The sequence below is a fragment of the Archocentrus centrarchus genome, chromosome 4, assembly GCF_007364275.1.
Source record: "Archocentrus centrarchus isolate MPI-CPG fArcCen1 chromosome 4, fArcCen1, whole genome shotgun sequence".
Lineage (NCBI taxonomy): Eukaryota > Metazoa > Chordata > Actinopteri > Cichliformes > Cichlidae > Archocentrus > Archocentrus centrarchus.
Genome location: NC_044349.1, coordinates 8,086,381 through 8,106,449, shown reverse-complemented (window position 1 = coordinate 8,106,449; position 20,069 = coordinate 8,086,381). Strand labels below are relative to the sequence as shown.

Here is a 20,069-nt window from a genome sequence, read left to right as displayed (position 1 = left end):
CAGGGACTAGAAAGCACATGGGGAGCGACTGGGGGGGTTAAGGGCCTTGCTCAAAGGCACAGTGGTGCTAATGAGAGTGGGAACAGGCAGTGGCACTTCATCCTCCCCACCTCAATTTTCCATGCCAGTCCGAGGGTTCTCTGAAGCCTTCCCAGATTGTTTCAGACCAGATGGTATCACAGACACAATAATTCTCATATTAAAAGAATCTCTGCTCTGTTGATCCATTTCTCTCTTAATCTGTGCCTGGGATTAGTTGTTTCTTTTGATTTAAACTAGACCAACAATATTTCCCCCCAAACTTGTTGAATAAAAACAGAATGTAAAGATTTGTATATCATTTAAACCCCTTACTTCATTGAACTAAGTACAAATATTACATTTAGTGACAGCAGCATGCTTACCATACTAATGTCTTCCTTTAAAATCACTCATGTTTAGAAACCGAGCACCTGCTGCAGTTTTGAGAGTGAAACGTTCATGTAGGAGTTTAATTGTTCACAGCTGCTGAGTGATCTTTGTCATCCATTTTCAGTGGGTTTCAAGTTTGCATGAGTGTTTTTTTTTTCTGCATCTTCATTAGTCAGCTAACAATTCAAAAACATTTACTGAAAATACTACTTAACCAAATGATGAAGAAGAGGGAACCTTAATTATGGCTTGTCTACGACACTGTACACTCTATCTGCAGAGTTTTGTTTCAGGTGCACAAAGCGTGCTTTGCATTAAATTATGCACAGAGACTACATCGACTCTTCTTTGGCTTTGAAGGTGTTTTTAATATTATTTTTGTTATGTGGTATGTTGTATATCTGCTGGCTTGTAAGTACAATAAGCTCATTAAAAATGCAAATTATCATTCACAATGTGAACTGCATTTGTTTAACTATGCCCATTGTTTGCAATAACTCTACATGAAACTTTACATGAAAACCTGTGTCTTTAATGGGTGCCAGGTGCCACAGTTTCTGTTATAAAGATTAATGTGTCAGAGGTGTCAGTGCTAAGTGTCACTTCATTTCCCTTGCATGCTTTACTTAGGTGTTAGGAGGTGTTCAACAATTTCACAAGTAGCTGTCAAAGCGCAGCTGCTGCACTTCTGATCTGGTGGTGCTACGCTGCTCTTCTGTTTTGTAATTATGATGCTAAGAGGCCAAAGTGGTGGATGGTGTCTTTTCTTCCTGGCTGCTGTCTTTAAAGGTAAGTTTGATAATATTTGAATGAGGTCCTACCTTCCACAAATAGCTGACCTTAAACTCATTTGACCTTTTTTTTTTTTTTTGTAGTACCTCAACAACCAATGTGCTTCAGTATTTTCACCTTGCAGCATCGACTGTTATGCTCTCACTCTAATTTCACTTCTGTTTAAACAATAATATTTCTTTATAAGAGTGCTATAGTGTATAATGTGGTTAAATGTCATATGAGCCTGCATTGGTTTCCTCTCCACACAGTGGTCTTTAGTTGTCCCAAGGATGTCATGCTTCTCACTCTGTGGTTTCAGCAAAAAAGAGTGTTATGAATGTAAGCAAAAAGCACTTCACATGCTGCATGCATTGAAACCACCAGCAAGGAAAATTTACCTTGTAAAATTAAGCTGTGTAAGAAAAAGAACTTATGTCACAGAGCGGAGAAAACGTTCAATAATTCAACAGCTTTCAAGTTGCTGTTTTATTGTCTGCCATTGTGAGATGACTTTACTTTTTTACTGTGGACAAACTCATTAAAACAGGCCCCCCACTAACATGTCTTCACAATGAATGAAGACCCAAAATGTTAGAGTATTTATTCTGAAACATAATTTATTTCTCATTTCACATTTAGCTTGATTAGCAAAGTGCCAGCTACTTCACAGTGGCTCCAAAGCCCCTAGCTGCACTGTCTCATTTAGTGAGGCTACACATTTTCTTTTTAATAAGAATTTGCAGCACTCGGTTGGAAAACAAGACTTATTTACAGCCTTTCACACCACAGGTTGTGACATTCTGACAGATTATTGAGGTCTCTGGTTTTCATTTTAAGTGTTTTCAGTCCGATTGCCACAGTTGTGTAAAAAATTAAACACCTCACCAGTCTGCTCTAACAAACATTTGTGAAAGAGTGGGCTGTTCTCAAGAGGCACTCTGAATTTGAGTGTGGTAGTACAATAGGATGCCAGCGTTGCAAGAAGTCAGTTTATGAAATTTCTTCTCTCGTAGATAATCCATGATCAACTGTAAGTATTATTGCAAAGTGGAAACATTTAGCAGCAGCATCAAGTCAGTCATTGAATGGCTGACCACAGGCTCACTGAGTGCTGAGACGTGCAGTGGGTAAAAGTTTCCAACACTGACTCAATAACTGCAGAGCTCTAAACCACCTCTTGCATTAAGATCAGCAGAAAAGCTATGCATATGCATGTGGATATTTATGGTATGGGTTTACTTTTGTCCATTTAGTGCACATGCCACCCTCTGCTGCTCTTGTATGTGGAGTCCCTGAAGGCTCAATCCATTGGACCAAAGGTTCTAACACGTGTCCACCACCAGAACAATTCCAGTGAAATTCAATATTTCATTAAATTAATATAAAGCCCTACATAAACAGGCTCCTGCATATATAGCAGACCTGCTGAGCAGTCGGCAGTTAATTTGATTGCTGAGTTATTAATCTCTGGCTTTCTTCCACAGCATGTCTTTTGTCCTGTCTCCCTCCTCTCACCCCCGACCAGTGATGGCAGATGGCTGCCCCTCCCTGAGCCTGGTTCTGCCAGAGTTTTTTTTCTTCCCACTGTTGCCAAGTCCTTCCTCATCATCTGAGTGTTGGTGTTTTCTCTGTATTATTGTAGGGCAGGGGTAACCAACTCCAGGCCTCGAGAGCTGGTGACCTCCAGGTTTTAGATGTCTCTGCTTCAACACACCTGAGTCAAATATAGAAGTCATTAGCAGGACTCTGGAGAACTTTTTTTTTTTTTTTATTAGCCTGTCATGTCTGGCATCTTTCACAATCGGAATGATGATCCGAATGCACTGATGTACCAAACATATTTGCTTTGACAAGAACAGCTCTATATGTTTCCTATAGGCTCTTCTTGTTAATGTTTGCAATTTTATTTTTATTTATTTATCTTTTTATTTAGTTATTCATGCCAAGTCTGACAGGCAACAAGGAAGGGGCAAGAACAAGAGGTGGGGGGGGAGAGGAAGAAAGGAGATAGAGAGAAAAAAAATAAATAAAAGGGGTTGATATACTCACACACACACACACATCCATACACACACCCATATGCACCCACATATACACACATACACACACACAAGTTTATTGTTTGTAGTAATGTGTGTGTATGCGCCTTTGTCATGCAATGTATTCGATAATGAGGGCGAGAAACTGCAACCATGCCCCCCGCGATCCAGAGGCAGATAGGGAAGGACCCAGGGGACCCAGGCCATCCACAGCACAGGAGCTCAGAAGACTTGGGGCCACACATCCCGATGGCAACCGCGTACACTCCCCAGAAGAGGAAGGAGGGAGGCTACAGACGGAACCCCCACAATCCAGGGGCTAGAGTCCAGAGAGCCAGAGGCGACGGGCAGCCCACCCCCCCCGGCAGGCCGGCACCCCCAGCACGAGCCAGGCATGCGGCCCCCGAGGCCCCAAGCGCCCGAGAGCAGCCCGACACCCGGCAGAGCCCCCCCACGCGCCAAAGAGGCCCAAGCCACCCCCAGGCCACGGCCGCCAAGGGAGCAGGCCAAAGACCATGCCGAGACATCCGGCCACACACCCCGGGACCCACGGGCACCCACACCCCAGGGGCGGCAGTGACGACCAGTGGGGAGCAGCGTGGAGCGGTAGGGAGGGGTAACTCCCACCCTCCGTGTCCCACAGGTGCCAAGGCTTGGCAAGCCACCAACCCAGGCCCAGCTGTCCACACACACACACTCTCACAAGCACGCACGTACACACACACACACACACACGTACCAGTCATTCCCTCATGTACACACACGGACTCTGGAGAACTTGACTGCATACTGAGGAGGTAATTCAGCCATTTGATTCAGGTGTGTTGGATCAGGAACACATCTAAAACCTGTAGGACACTCGATGCCTGGAGTTGAATACCCCTGTTGTAGGGTCTTTACCTTTAAATATAAAGCACCTTGTTGCTATTTGGTGCTATATAAATAAAATTTAATTGAATCAGGGTATTTCAGCTGTTCTAGACTCTTATTTTTTTTTTTAATTTTTTTTTTTTTAAATACAGAGGCAACCATGCTTTTGCTGTTGTAGGCTCCGGAAGCCTTTCTGAACCTCAGAGGTCGTCTCAGTTTTAAATAGCTGCTGAAAAATAATTTTTTCATAGGTTAGCCTTTCCTCAATATTTGCTCTCACCGTGTGTGTGTGCGTGCGTGTGCGTGCACGTAAGTATATATGTACAGTATGAGTGAATTGCTGCTTGCGTGTTTCATGTACGGCATATCCACTTCTCTAATGTAAGTTTTATCTAAACAGTGAAGGACTTTGTAACTGTGTGTAAAATGTGCCATACAAATAGTTTTTTTTTTTTTTTTTTTTTTTTTTTATGACAAAGGATATCAACTGAGGCTCATCCAGCAATATTACTTAATTTTATATCCATGACTTTTAGAAGGGTCTTGTATTAAAATCCATGCTACATTGTGCTCTAATAGGTCCTGTTAAAGATTGAAGTTATGTTTAATCAAAAGAGTGCAGCCACTGACAGATGAGCTGGCTGGGACCATTACAAATAACACGAGTGCTGGACTGTCTCTGGTTCTCTGGGCATATAAATAAGTAGCAGCGTGGACTCGAGTTGATGGGAGTTTGTAAGGCATTTAGTATAGTGGACCCATTGCATTTTTCCCCAACAGATTAATTTGGCCATAGTTTAATCTGAGTATGCACTTACAAAGCAGAACCCTTTTCCATGATTTTACTACAAAGCAGAGGTAATTTTGTTTTTTGTTTTTTTTTGTTTTGTTTTTTTTCTTCCAAACAATAGACCACTTTATGTAATTTATATGGATAAGAAGGAAGTGACAGGTCTCATCCTCTACCAGGTGTCCACCTCCACATCAGTGACGGCTCCAGCCAGCCTGCTTTGGACTCTGAGCTGCCCTCTAACACTCAGCTCTACCAGCCGATCCTGCAGCCTTCAGAGGCCACTCCTCAAACAGGTACACACAAACTTGACACCAGATTTAATCCATATGTACATATTATCAAAAGCACCAGTTTTTACAGCAGAAAGATAGATGTTGAGGTAATGGCACCAGCAGTAGTGGGATAAAGAAGCTGCAGTAACATAATGTATTAAAAACAGGCTGAAATGATTGCTCACTGCTGTCATGCTCATTGATTTCATAATTGGAAGGTTATGAAGTGAAGGCAAGTTTAATATTTTATTGTCCATGCTGGGATCATTTAAAAAGTCTGAGTGGTGTTTGTGATGCAATAAATGGAAGCACTAAAGTTTAGTTGTCATTTTAGTATTTCTTATAATTTTTATTGTGATTTCTTAACTATTTCATGATGATTAATGATGTCTTCAAAAACAGAAGGAATGCCATCATGTTATTTGTGCCTATATTTCATGAGTGTATAAAACAGATGACATGCATTATGTTAATTTTGCAGACTACTGCTCACAGAGAATAACTGCAGATGTGACGGCTGATAAAGAATAAAGTTTTTTTTTTTTTTTTTTTTTTATTTATTATGGGTGTAGGAAACTACATGTACAAAGACCATGCAGGGAAACCCTGCATCAGAATTACCATGGGAGCAGAATACATTGTCATCGAAAAGGTGTGTTTGCATCATTGTTGTTAATGGTATCCTCCTCTTCTTTCTGCTTTTCAGCATTTTTTTTTTGCAAAAAGCGTTTGTATCAGCATGTCAGATTTTACATGGAGTGATCCAGATGTGACCCAGCCCAGAAGGAAACATTTGTCTGTCTTTGTGTAGATTTAGTGCAGATCAAATGTGGACTTGAGCCTTTATTTTTCTCCTGCTGAAATCAGAAAACCTGGTATTTCAGCCTGGACCCATCCAGAGTGACGATCAGTGGTCACTGTGGAAATGAAGAAGCTCTAATCTCTCTCACACTGCCGGACAATGCTGCCAGTCTGCAGTTCAAATTCAAAAAGGTACAACATGCATTCACTTCTGGGTGAGTTCAACATGTTATCCTGGTGTCTGCTGTGGCTACTCTCCTTTACATTATAGTAAGCTTTACTCAGTCCGGGTCTGACTTGTCTATATGCGATGTGTTAGCCTTGTAATAATCTGAACTTTCTAGGCCATAATCTGTCGCTTGTTCATGTCTCACATTTGTGTTATTTATAGATATTTATACATATGTGCAGAGGCAGAATAAAAAAATACTCAGATACCACATGATGGGAATTTTAGATGGAAATTTTTTCTTTATTTTTTATGCTGTCTTTTCCTCTTTATGGGGGGAAATAAATCAGGAAATATAAATTAAGAATTCCAGGTTCACATCAAGTCATGCTGTAATGTTTCTTTGTTTCTGAATCGGCTCCAATTTCAGTATTTTTGCCCCCAGGAAAAAAACTTTTTCTACGTCACCGAGATGACTGCTTATTTGTCTCCTGTGCCTGTCTGCAAAGATTGTTCCAGTAAGAGCAGAAGAAGATGATGCAGCATACAGTTGATGTCTGATCTAGAGGGATGCCCTGCAAACATTGAAACTCTTGCCTTACGTCCTCTTCCCAACAGATAAGAATTACTCGGGTTTGTTGGCCGATGAAAAGCTTTTCAAAACGGCTAACGGCCAAAGCTTCACGTGCAAGTCTGAGAATCTGCTTCTGATGTCATCTGAGCTGAGGATCAAGCTGGTTCCTGTGCAGATGCAGGCCTTCAGCCTGCCCCAAGGGCAGTACGGGACAGGTGAGTAGCTGTCACAACAAGAAATGAGAGTGGGAAAACAAACTCATATTTGCAACCCAAAATTAGGTTTTAGATTTTGCTCACACAGTTAAAATAGATTGCACTTCTTAAATGCAGTGGCCACAAAGGACAAACCACCCTCAGGTCAAAGGAGTCAGCTTCCTTCAAGTAACACATTCATGTTAGTTCAAACATTCGAGTTAGATTAAGTTTCATATTTTTGAGAATGAGAGTTCTGGTATGATTTTTGACTTTGTGATAATGCATCCCATTAGATGGTTTAATCTGAGTGAGAATCTACTGCAGAGCAGTGAGTCTCCCTGACATTGTGCACACAGATATAAGCAGTGGACCTGCTGAAAAACAGAAAAGCATACTAAACTGTATACGTTCTAGGAAAGCATGCATTTTAGCAAGTTGTCCATATGTCAGAGGTAAATTCTGCTCTGCTTCTTTCCATTGTTCAGAGGTGGAGTGTTGGGCTGATTATAACATGAAAATAATTCCCATCATCAGCGTTGCCGCCGTGGTGTGTCTCACCCTGATCATCGCGCTCAGCTTCCTGGTGATCCGAGATCGCCGCAGAGTGGGATATGAACGGCTGTGAGCTCGATGTGAAACTGGAAGGGGATTTAATCCATCTCACTATTTCTCATGGTCCTTCTCATAACTTGCATGTCTTTTTGTCACACATACCTCTGTTAATAACACAAGCTGTTTGTCTGAGATTCACACTGTTGATAAAGAAAATATTTTAAAATGAAATTTTAAAAAAATCTTTCTTTACTTTCACTGATGTCTTGTGGTGTTAATTGCTGCATATTTTTGCTGCATATTCAAGAGTTTTGTTAAATAAAATAAGATTGCTAGTGTAATGAGTATTGAAGAGTATCTATAAACGTGATAAACTATACAAACGGCAGGGCTAGTGCAGAATAAGGTGTCATTAGTAACTATTTGTCATGCTTTTTAACCTTAAGACTAACAACTGTGATAATGATTTCATTATATTGAATTGTAGTGTACGAAAGTCGAATAAAACTGAAATGAAAAATCAAGATGAAAATTAAAGGATTAACCAGCTGTCAGAGAAACGCTGCCATCTGCTGACTACGTTTGTCAACTGCAGCTTCTTCACCGCCTCTACATCCTTCGGTCTTATTGGCTGTCGCCTCTACGAGTCCTTGGAGAGGTCAAAAATGATAAAGAAATTCACTGGCGCGTGGCTATGCTTTTGAGGCAGAGATATACAGTTTAACAGTCCACATTTCGCTTGTTGGTTTATCCAGGTCAGCACCAAGTCCTTTTCCAGGAACTCACTCAGCCTGTCAGCTACCCTTTGCAGCAGGTAGCTATGGCTGCAGTTATTTTAAGTTTCCCAACTCTGCAGGGCCTGAGGATATTCACACAGTGAGTACATGAAAACACTAAATGGCTGTTATGTTTAAAGATAGGCTTCGACTTCTAACTCGTTCGGCCACATATAAACATTTTGTGCGAGCTAGAAGATAAAAGTGGAGCAAGGTTAAACATGTAGCAGACTGACAGCTAGCGTAGCTAATGGTGCTAGCACAATATGCATTGCCATTTGCGGGCGTAGCCTCGGGTACTGTTCAATTAAACTAAGCTAGGTCTTTGCTTTATTGTTACCGTGATGTGCTTTTTCATAATAAAGGCCTGGTGCCACAGCAGTGTGTTGATTTAGCATCCGCCTTTAACATCGGTTTAGTAATGAGTGGTACTAAAGCAGCTGTTTCCTGCTCTCCACAGGAAACTGTCATGGACCACAAGAGGCGTGAGGCTTGCTTCGGGAGGTGAGTAAATGTATAAAACTTCCAAAAGACTGAATACCCATGAAGAGTGATGTGGAAAGTCCAAAAATCACAGCCACTCCAGAGAAAAGCAACAAGCAGGACATTTCAGGAGCAGGGAGCTGAGGCTGTTCAGCATGTTTGTTCCAGCTCTATACACTGTGCATCCCTCACCTTTACCCAGTTGTGGTTGGTTGGAGCAATGCTAGCTGTCTTTTCCAGGGACGAGGAGGATAGAAAAGGTGCTGATTGCTAATCGAGGAGAGATTGCCTGCCGTGTGATGCGTACAGCCAAAAAGATGGGCGTGCACTCTGTGGCGGTGTACAGTGATGCAGACAGACACTCCATGCACGTAGCCATGGTGAGACACTGGATCCTTTTACCTCATAAGAAGTTGTTGACAGTTCCCTGAAGAGGACTTGATTACTAAAATAAGACATCTTGTGTGTTCTTTGTTATTTTTGTAGGCAGATGAAGCCTACCACATTGGCCCTGCACCCTCCCAGCAGAGTTACCTCTCAATGGAGAAAGTTTTGGAAGTGGCCAAGAAATCTGGATCACATGTGAGGAATTTTTTTTAAATTATAGTCTTCAGCCTTTAGCCACTTATGTCTATTTTCAGTGTTGCAACAGTTTTTTAAAATTCTGCTTATGTTCTAATTACATTTTTTTATGTATTGGTTGTGCAGGCGGTCCATCCTGGCTATGGCTTTTTGTCAGAAAACACAGAGTTTGCTGAGGCATGTAAACAGGAAGGAATCATCTTCATTGGGCCTCCCTCCTCTGCCATCAGAGACATGGGCATTAAAAGGTCTCTTAGTCATTAAAGTATTTGTCTCATATTTTTAGTTCTATTCTTGTGAAGACTTGGTCTTTTTTCTGTGACCCAAATTTATATGAAAGAGAAATAAACTGTTGTCTTTCATTTTTTTTTCCCAGCACATCCAAGCATATCATGTCAGCTGCTGGCGTGCCAATTATAGGCGGCTACCATGGCGAGGACCAATCAAATGAGAACCTGCAGGCAGAGGCTGCCCGGATTGGATACCCTGTGATGATCAAAGCAGTTCGTGGAGGAGGAGGAAAGGTGAGAGGACATGTGAAAAGCCCCCAAAATTGTGCGTAGCATCAGTTCAGGCAGGCTGTGAAGTCCAGCACAAGTCCAATCCTGGCAGATCAGCTGATGGCTCAGCTGATATGCAGCTACATACAGATTGATATTAAGCTATGCCGCTCACAACTGCTCAAGCTGCAAGCTGCTTTGCAACCCATCACCACCCCAACTCCTCCTTAATCAGTGTCTCATCAGTTATCGTTGCCTCAGGCTTTCCACTGATGCACAGGGAAGTGAGGGGACCATCCAGAACAGAGTTATGCTGCTAAATATAAATTGCTGTAGATAAAAATATCCTGACTGAAATATCTTTAAAATTTTGCAGGGCATGCGTATCGCACGCTCAGACTCTGACTTCTTGGAGCAGTTGGAGTCAGCGCGCCGAGAAGCTAGAAAATCCTTCAATGATGATGTCATGCTGATTGAGAAATTTGTAGAGGACCCCAGGTAACACATTAACTATTAACCAGGTGGCATTCAGCAACAAAGTGTGGCCACAATGTTGAGTTCTTTTTGCAACAGAGAGATTAGTTTATCATATTTCTATCTATATTCTATCTGTCTTCTGCAGGCACGTGGAGGTTCAGGTGTTTGGGGACATGCATGGCAATGCTGTGTATCTGTTTGAGAGGGACTGCAGTGTCCAAAGGAGACATCAGAAGATCATAGAGGAAGCACCAGGGGTGAGTGAGCAATGATGCTTTAACAAATTTTCTTTTGCAAATTTGGATCAACACATCAAACTAATATGATCCTGAGGTCAAACCTCATGGTATGTTGAGCAATTTCTGGAAAAATCCTTTTTTCTTATTTAGAGTTAAATTAATAGCTTGTGTGGCACTGAAAATGTCTTAAATTACCTTTTCAGTCGCACATACTCTGTAGTACCAGCAGCCGTAGTTATCAAACTATTGTCATAGTGAATAAGGCCATCTTAAAAGCACAAATGTACATTAAATAAATTTTCACAGCTCTTTGTATTGGAAAAGGTCATTGTTTCAATGCCAGAGTAAGAATGCATGAGGAGGATTTGGAGCAATAGTGTGAAACTGGATGCGAGTGCTATGATCAGTTGAACATGTTTCTGGCTTGTGTTGCATCTTTCGACTGGATTTTTTTTTTTTTTTAGCCTGGAATAAGCCCCGAGGTCCGGAGAAAACTTGGAGAAGCAGCAGTTAGAGCAGCCAAGGCTGTCAACTATGTTGGTGCAGGTAAGATACTCACCTGCACTCGTCTCACCAGAGTAATGTAGACTCAAAATACAGTAGTTTCTGCACAAACAAAAACCTGATTCTCACAGCAGGAAGGAAAAGGGATATTACTTTGTTTGTCTTACTGTGCAGGTACAGTGGAGTTCATTATGGATGCCGAGCACAACTTCTACTTCATGGAGATGAACACCAGGCTGCAGGTGGAGCATCCTGTCTCTGAGATGATAACCGGAACTGACCTGGTGGAGTGGCAGCTCAGGGTGAGGAGAGAGGGAGGGAAAGCTGTTCGTACAAGAATATGTTTTTGAGGTTTACTGACAAAAAATAGATTAAATTTTTTGTGAAACTCTCTTCCAGGTGGCAGCAGGGGAGCGCCTGCCTCTCCTTCAGGATGACATAATTTTAAGGGGGCACTCTTTTGAGGCTCGTATCTATGCTGAGGACCCAAATAATGACTTCCTTCCAGGGGCGGGACCTCTGCTGCATCTCTCCACTCCCCCACCAGACCAACACACACGTATAGAGACTGGAGTCAGAGAAGGTAGGGAATGGACAGTTTTTTTTGTGTATCAATGCTCAGTGGTTAAGGGGCAGATTTACTGTTTGCACCAGTGCAAAACTCTTTTGATGTAACCCCCCCCCCCCCCCAAAAAAAAAAAAAACCCCAAAAACTGCTGTTGGAATTTACTAAAAGAGGTGGCAAGTTTGAAATATGCCATCGTTTAACTCTGAAAGAAAATATACCTTGTTCTATACCTGATATAGCTGTGGTAGTTGCTGTTAGAGATATTAGTTTTTATTCTAAGGGTAGATGTTATCGTACTGATGGTGGATGGCTCAGTTCTCTAATTGTGGTGCCAAAGCTTTGGCTCTGTCCCGTAGGGAATCGCTGCTGAGCCCCACATATTTTTAATCCACAACACTTTTGTAGCAGAGCAAAATTTACGGTGAAGCATTGGAGTTTGTTTTTTTTGTTTTTTTTACTTACTTACAGGGAGCTGAGAGGTTTGAAGTGTTTCAGAGAGATCCGTCCCTAATTAAAACTGCAGAGAGCACAAATTAGGAACAGATTTGTTCCTTTAAATTTCTGTTAGTCATTGGCAATATTTTCCAGCAAGCAGTGTTTCCAGATCATGCAATAGTGTTAAAAATATTTTGATTTTATTTTGTGTCCCTCCACATATCTCACAGAGGTCAGGTTTATACGGCAGGCTTGTTTATAATAAAGCACCTCCTTTCTAATTTCATAAATCCTGTGCTCCACCTGAGCTGTTGGATTTTCGATGCCACTGCTGAAGAGAAACGCATGCAGGAAAACTGCTTAGAGCGTACTATTATTTTTGTTTTTGTTTTTATACCACTAATCAGTACTGCTCTTGGTAGATTCGTTGGTCATTATTGAAGCAAACTGGCTGCGTCTGTGAACTTGCATATTATCAGGTCACCCACAGGACTTTCCACTCGCGGCCTTACACTAATTTGCCCCTTTTAGTAAATCTGTCCCTACAGGATGTGTCCCATTTGCACATTCCTGTCATTGTGCAAGTCTCAGGATGGCTGATGATGCGTGAATGTTCTGTGGTAGACACATAGCAAGCAAGCACAGGAACAAGTGTGTTGGGAGCAAGATACAAAGTTAAATTTTGGGAGCGTTCTGTCTGTGTTTGGTTGCAGGCGATGAGGTCTCAGCACATTATGACCCAATGATTGCCAAGCTGGTGGTGTGGGGAGAGGACCGATCTGCTGCCTTAAAAAAACTGCGGTATTCTTTACGACAGTACAATGTAAGATATAAATACACACTCAGATGAGGCTTATAAACACAGGATTCACTGAACCTAAAGCCACTGTGTGTGTATGACCTGATGTAAATGATGAACACTTGAAACTGTTTGTTGGTTCTAATGTTGTTTGCCTCCTGTCTGTCCTGTGTTCTGTTGTGTCCTCAGATAGTAGGACTAAACACCAACATAGATTTTTTGCTCAGTCTTTCGGGCCACCCGGAGTTTGAGGCTGGAAATGTGAGCACCAGCTTCATCCCTCAGCACTACGCTGACCTCTTCCCCACTCCCAAAGCACCTTCGGGGGCAACAATCTGCCAAGCAGCCCTAGGACTGGTGCTGCAGGAGAGGATCCACACACGGGGATTCACCCAGAGCTCCACTGGTGAGGGGACAGAGATAATATTTTTTTGGATCAGGACAAATTGAAGCTGATAAACAAAGTCTTATGTGTCTGTTTTTCCAGATCCTTTCTCCCCATTTGGCTCTAGCAGTGGCTGGAGAAACAACATCCTGTTCAACAGAAATGTGACACTACAGCTGGGAGACAAAAGTAAGTGACAGCCGTACTGTGACCAGATAGCTAGTGTCCAGGAAGGAAGGACACTAATGGGCAATAACTGGCAATTTCAAACCAATTTCTGATGAGATAAAATTATGAATTTCTGAGATTTTATATGTTAAAGGTCAAAGGTAAACCTTACTATGTGCCTGTTCTGCAGACATCCTTTTCTAAGTCAGGAACAGAAAAAAAGATTGACCAGATTTTACTTTTGCTTCAATATGAAACTGGTGACATTAATCTGTGATAGCCCAACTGATGAATTCCTTCAAAGATCTGTACATATATTATGAGTCTAGACAGAAATGCAGTGTGACTAGCTAGCAGCCTCTACAAGGCTTTCCTGGATCTCTGGTTACTTCGGTTTATTAGAAACATGACTTGACTGGCATTAAATGTCATTTTTCTCATGTCAGCATTAGTTTAAGGTTGAAATATGGAGTTAGATGCCTCAATAAATATTTGATTTCACCTTAGCTATAATTGCTAACTGGAGACAGTTGTGGATTAACAGAAAAGCCTGCACATGCAGTAGTGGTATATGAATACATGGGGAGTAAAGAAGAAAGGCTCAGTTAATCATGGGAATCCCCCAGCAGGCTAAGCCTATAACAGCACAACTAAGGGGGGGTTTAGGGTCACCTGATCCAGCCCTAACTATAAGCTTTATCAAAACAGGAACGTTTTGAGTCTAATTTTAAAAGTAGAGGGTGTCGGTCTCCCGAATCCAGACTGGTTCCACAGCAGAAGGGCCTGACAGTTGAAGGCTCTGCCTCCCATTCTACTTTTAGAAACCAGGAACCACAAGTAATAGAAATATAATTTCTTCTGTTCTTCTTCTTCTTCTTCAAAAAAGCCATGTAATAAGGAACCACAATTGTCCAGCCTAGAAGTACGAAATGAAGTGTTATGAATTAGTCTTTCAGGATCACTGTCAGCAAATGAAAGAAAGCAGTCCTACATATTTGTTTAATGTGTGCATTGAGATCAAAATGACTCCCAAGATTGATGACAGTGTTACTGGATACCAGGGTAATACCATCTGGTATTATCTGGTTAGACACCATATTTTGTAGGGCTGAGTACTCAGTTTTGTCTAAATTTAGGAGAAGAAAATTAGAGGTCCTCCAGGCCTTTATGTCTTTAAGACATTCCTACAGTTTAATTGTTTTATTATATGGTTTCTCATATAAATATAGCTGGGTGTCATCTGCGCACATTTTCATCGGCAATGAAAATGTGTGCAGTGTTTCCTGACTGACATTTACGTGTAAGGAAGACTGCTTGTGTACATGGAAAAAAAGTTGAATTTATCAGATAGATGCAATTTAAACCAGTGCAGTATTTCCTTTAATACCAACAGCGTGTTCTAGTCTCTGTAGCAAAATGTTGTGCTCAGACGCAGAGGTCTAACAGCACAAGCACAGAAACCAGTCCACTGTCAGAGGTGATGAGATCATTCATAACCTTCACTAGTGCTGTTTCTGTACTGTGATGAACTCTAAGTTCTGACTGAAACTCTTCAAATAAACAGTTCTTCTGCAAATGATCACACAGGTGGATCACATATTTGTATACATACACACCCTCTACACCTCATGTTAATGTGCAGTCGATAGAGCAGTACATGGATAACCTTGGTGGTGTCTTCAGGTTATGTATTTTATTAGTGGACTGGTTTTGAATGCTTTAAATGTGGAGAATGAGAGGAAGGGATTAAATTAGCTGAAGAAATGGTAAAATGTGTTCATTTTAATTTGCAGTCGAGTACAGTTGGAGCCGAGTCATAATCTGATTTAATGATTATTTAAATAATTAAATTAAAACTAGTCTGGTCTGTGACACGTTATTAAAGAACTTGTATTCATTATTCAGTGTTTCTATTAAAAATGCCACTGAAAAACTAAAAATAAGTCCCTGAGCTGCTGCTCTGTCTGTACAACAGCCGTGCTTTATTTAAACTCGAGACTTTGTTTTAGGTTCTTTTTTTTGCCCCCAGTCTTTCCTGTCTCTAACCCAAACTGTTTTTGAAAGCATTTCCTCTTGTTTTTAATCTCTAGAAGTTGATGTGGTCATCTTGTATAACCAGGATGGAAGCTACAGTATGCAGGTGAGCTGAGATAGTTAACCTTTTTGTACAAATTCTCTGTTTTGTTTTGTTCCAGTAAAAGCAAGGATCTCCAAATTCTTAAATACAGTAGGGGGCGCCAGTGCTTGAACTAATGTAGGTGTACAGGAGTCTGGAAATGTTAGTAGAAGCAGCAGGATGACGGCTGCTCATATCTGCTTGGGTAGTATAACTGGAGGAGAAGCTGTGTTGTTCGAGCTTCCCACAAATGTTTCACATCTGCTTTCTTTTAGATTGGTGAGGAGGCTTATCGTGTCACAGGGGAGGTGGAGACGGAAGGCGGAGCTTCGTTCCTGCACTGCACTGTCAATGGAGTCAAGTCCCGCCCCAAACTTGTGATCCTGGACAACACAGTGCACCTGTTCTCCACTGTATGCATCTGTCCTCGACCTAATTATTAAATGACGTGCACAGTACGCAGATTTGCATTTTGCATATTCCTCAAAACCAGCGAACCCAAAGTTCTCATCTCCTGTTGTTTGCACAGTATTTTATATGCAAAGATCTTTGTTTGGTAATTGATGGCTATTTTTTATGTTGATGGAACTGAAAACCTGGAATCAGAAAATAAGTGTCAAAAATGGCAAAGAAATGTTCCCTTCACCTGTCACTGCACTGAACTGTCTCTGTTTCCTCTCCCAAGCTTTTGTCATCTGTTACATCTGCTGACTGGAGACGAAAACTCAACGTCTGACATCAGGGGAAATTAAAAACCTGTTTCAATCCTCTCACCTCAGCTGTCTGCAATCTGTCACTTCACTCTCTGATGTCTTTACCTATTTTCTGCAGGAGGGAAGCTCTGAGGTGTCTGTTCCTGTGCCGAAGTATCGGGCTGGTGTTAGCGGCTCTGGAGCTCAGGGTGGAGCCGTGGCCCCCATGACTGGAACTATAGAGAAGGTGACTTTGACCATCTTTCATTTCTGTCACGCGTAAAGAATATACCTGTTTTTCCAGTTTAAATGCAGTCACGGTCAGTCTCAGCTAAAGTGCTTTTGTAGGTAATTTTAGACTTTACAAACAGATATTACACTATGAATGTCTCGATGCTAAACTGGTATGGCAGAAGATGTCCTAAAAGGTTAAAATTACACACAAAGTGCAGATGAAAAACACCGTAACACGCGGCACAACTCTTTTGTTTTTCAGCTTTATTTTCTGTATCTGAACATATAAAAACACATAAATTACAGGCCTCTTTTTTTTGTTTGTTTATATTAGTAACTCGGGGTCCACGTAATGGAGCCTGAGGCCACAAGCTCAGTTTGACATTTTAGATAAGATCGATGGCGCTGGCATGGCTGTGAGGATAAATGTTAAGCTACAGGCAGCAGGTGGTTAGACGAGTCTGTCAAAGAGCCTGGCACCTTCTAATACTGAAAATCTCACCTGCATCCACTGTACGAGTGCTTTTCAGGCGGCCAGTGCGATGTGCCTGAGTCAACCATACGTGGCATATCCCATTATGACGACATGCAGAGCAAAATGTAAAAAAAAATAAAATGAAACGGGGTTTTAAGAGCGTTTTCTTAAATATGAGCATCCACATTGTAACAGTGTGTAAACATATAAAAGAGGAAATGAGAATTATAATTAGTCCCTTATGTCTGAAACACTGAAACTACTGATATTAAAAATAACTGGGAAAAAAAATGCAATTTTTTGCCTCCACTTTGTCTATTTATGTAAACGGAGGCAAGTTTGAGTGTATTGTTTACCTCAAACCTTCTTGCAGCCAGAGTAATGAGACCAGAGGAGATGCAATATGAGCTGAAAAGGATTTCAGAAAGAAAATCTCAGCAATCCAAGCAAGAAGTAATAAAGACATGCATTTCTCCTGCTTTCTTTTTGAGTGGCATTATTGGGTTGGTTTTATCATTTTTGAGATGAACAGAGGCTGAACAAGCTGCTGTTTTGTGTTCAGGTGCTGGTGAAGGCCGGAGATAAGGTGACTGTGGGAGACCCGCTGATGGTCATGATTGCCATGAAGATGGAGGTGAGGGATTGATGCTGCCACTGCTCCTCAGATTAACACACACACACTGCTCGGTTTCTGATGACATTGCCCCTCGTTTCATCTCCACAGCACACGATCCGGGCTCCCAAGTCAGGTGTGATCAAAAAGGTTTTCTTCAGCGAGGGCTCTCAGGCCAACCGCCACGCTGCTCTGGTGGAACTGGTGGAGGAGGAGGAAGAAGTGGGAGAGGGGAGCAGCCAGTAAAACACATCAAACCCACAGTCACACTGAGAGGTAGGAGAGGGCTAGCATGCGTTAGGCTAGAGGGAAAGTGAGTCAGTCTGAGTGAGTTTTGGCCTCCTGCATGTAAGAGAGTCAGGATTTAAATCATCTGTTTGGAAATGAGTTTAGGGTCAGTCTGAGACAGACGTGGCAGTCATGTGTACTTGGATGCTTTTACACAACAGCCAAAAGACACAACCAGCAACTGAACACTAGCACTTCTGTCACGTACAGCTACCCTTTTACTCAGCAGTTTTTGCCTTTATGTCAGCATTTCTCAAACTTTCGGGGGGTGCAGAGCCACCACAGTCGGGTGTGGATGACGATCGGGGGAAAAGTGCAGTGAGTTTGATTTACGTAGTCGCTTCTCCCTTCTCTGTTTTGTGTTCATTTCAGAACTGTAGTCTCTCCTTTCTGTGTTGGTTAAACAGTGAGGGAATCCTATCCTTTAAATCAAGTACTGTCTGAATTATGTTGTTATAGAAAGAACAGTTACTGAAGAAAGTAGCACAAAGTAATCAATTATAAATGATTATTAAACAATATCTGTTCATTTACCTCAAATGTCTTTGCTGGGAATTTTTCCTGTTCTTGAAATGTAATTAAAAAGAAAACTAATGCATGAGGGTGGGGAGGTTTGAGGCACGGACTAGGGGTTGTTGACTAAAGTCACCACTGCAGAGCCGGGGGTAAGATGCTGCAGCACAGAAGGGAAAAACTTGCAGGTGGACCGGCTGAGAGCCCCTCTGTAATATGGAGACAAAGGCAGCGGCAGGCAACTGTTAGTGAAGCTTTAACACGTTTGCCTCAGAGTACAGCTTGTGGGCCAGTAGCTTACCTGTTTTGCTTCTCCTGATTGTGATAAGAAAAGAATGCCCTACTGCAGCGATGAGTGAGACTGAGGGAGCGTTTCTCTTTCATTTCTGCTCTTGTATTCTGGCCTTCACAGCAGATTAAACCCTCCCAACTTTGACGAGTTCAGCTCATGTCAAGACATATTAAGAGCTTTCTCAAACTCCTCTGAGGAGACTCGTTCCAAGCAACAACTTAAAAAGGTGCTGCGTTTTTCCTGCACTGTCATCAAGCACTGGCACTCAGTCACCAAAAATGTGAAAAGCTGCTGCTCCTCAAGTTAGACTTCATTGATCAAAGGCTCTTTAGGTGAGTTTGGGCTTTTAAGGGAGGGGTGAAAGAGCATCACTGTGCAGGAAAGGAGTGCACTGGGTTTATAACTCAAGACAAAGCAAGTGCATTCGTGTTACAACAAATGCAACCCCCCCCCCCCCCCCCCTTTTTATTTTTTTATTTTGATGTTTTCATGATCATTGGAAGCTAAATTGTAATTGATAATAAAAATAAAATTACATTAATTGCCCAGCCCCCCCACACACACACAAAAAAAAGGTCAATCACACAACCTTGATTGATTGCCACAGAATTATAATTACTTTGTCTGTCTGGCTTACATAAAACCCAAGAGCTTTCTTAAAATGTTTAGCTTTTTTTTTTTTTTTTTTTTAATAAATCTGCCCATTCTATTCTTCTAGACTGACTCCAAACTCTCCATTATTCACAATTAAAATACCTCTCCACAATACATCCTGTGATAACAAGAAGCAGCCTCATCTGCAGCGTTTCTGCGACCAGATGTGGCTCTGAGTTCAAAATAACCCTTAAAGGATGAAATGTCGGTCAGAGAGATTTCAGTGGAGTGATCTGCCGCACAGTATGAAGTGGACTCTTTTCTGTGGATCACTGTCTTCTTACCAACCAGTGTGCTTTGAGGCCTTGTAGACTAAAACTGTCAGTGTAAACACTTGTTTTATTTCCTGGATTGTTTGTAGGTGTAAAATAATAAACTAGTTAAATACTGTAATAAATGTGTTTTGAAGTATAAACAGTCCTGCGCCTGTGTTTGAAAATGGGTTGGGAATTTTGAGTATTTATGTCTGTCATGTCCTGGCACACCCACACCACCCCAGAGCTCAGAGGTGGTCTGATCAGTGTGACTAATGGAAACAGTTGCGTGTCTGTGCCGAGCTCTAAATGCTGTGTGGCAGGATGGGGGAAAATGCCCACTACACTGAGGATCTTAACTTTGTCCACCCTGAATGTGACTCGAGGTTCATGCTCAGTGAACATCGTTCCCCTGGCACTGAAAGCATCTGAGAGGGTCTGCATGCACCTGTTTTTACAGGTGCAGGTGCTGCAGCACTCCTCTCTCACTGTCCCCATTTAAAATGTTTAACAGACTTCTGGTAAGTGTGTTAAACACAGAGCAGCCGGAAACTTGAAGGCATTTGTATT

At 41.8% G+C, this 20,069-nt stretch overlaps 2 protein-coding genes across 6 annotated transcripts; both read left to right on the top strand.

The window, feature by feature from the left end:
* The first annotated feature begins 1,025 nt into the window (after positions 1-1,025).
* On the top strand, positions 1,026-7,647 carry lamp3 (lysosomal associated membrane protein 3). 3 transcript variants are annotated; one of them, XM_030727924.1, is made up of 7 exons: positions 1,026-1,200; positions 5,064-5,180; positions 5,732-5,811; positions 6,027-6,152; positions 6,575-6,647; positions 6,748-6,918; positions 7,386-7,647. In XM_030727924.1, the coding sequence occupies exons 1-7, from the start codon at positions 1,140-1,142 to the stop codon at positions 7,523-7,525; spliced, it is 768 nt and encodes a 255-aa protein (XP_030583784.1). In that variant the 5' UTR covers positions 1,026-1,139; the 3' UTR covers positions 7,526-7,647. The 3 variants fall into 3 exon arrangements, with proteins under 3 accessions (XP_030583784.1, XP_030583783.1, XP_030583785.1); XM_030727923.1 differs by having other exon boundaries at positions 5,726-5,811; XM_030727925.1 differs by having other exon boundaries at positions 5,726-5,811; positions 7,435-7,579.
* Positions 7,648-8,065: 418 nt separating this feature from the next.
* mccc1 (methylcrotonyl-CoA carboxylase subunit) lies at positions 8,066-19,637 on the top strand. 3 transcript variants are annotated; one of them, XM_030727921.1, is made up of 20 exons: positions 8,066-8,328; positions 8,689-8,732; positions 8,952-9,091; positions 9,198-9,293; positions 9,420-9,541; positions 9,670-9,817; positions 10,170-10,291; positions 10,416-10,527; positions 10,974-11,055; positions 11,188-11,315; positions 11,413-11,596; positions 12,730-12,839; positions 13,005-13,221; positions 13,303-13,389; positions 15,459-15,508; positions 15,760-15,897; positions 16,316-16,423; positions 17,448-17,519; positions 17,610-17,774; positions 19,310-19,637. In XM_030727921.1, the coding sequence occupies exons 1-19, from the start codon at positions 8,273-8,275 to the stop codon at positions 17,742-17,744; spliced, it is 2,151 nt and encodes a 716-aa protein (XP_030583781.1). In that variant the 5' UTR covers positions 8,066-8,272; the 3' UTR covers positions 17,745-17,774; positions 19,310-19,637. The 3 variants fall into 3 exon arrangements, with proteins under 3 accessions (XP_030583781.1, XP_030583782.1, XP_030583780.1); XM_030727922.1 differs by having other exon boundaries at positions 8,066-8,266; positions 17,610-19,637; XM_030727920.1 differs by having other exon boundaries at positions 17,610-19,637.
* The last annotated feature ends 432 nt before the right edge of the window (positions 19,638-20,069 follow it).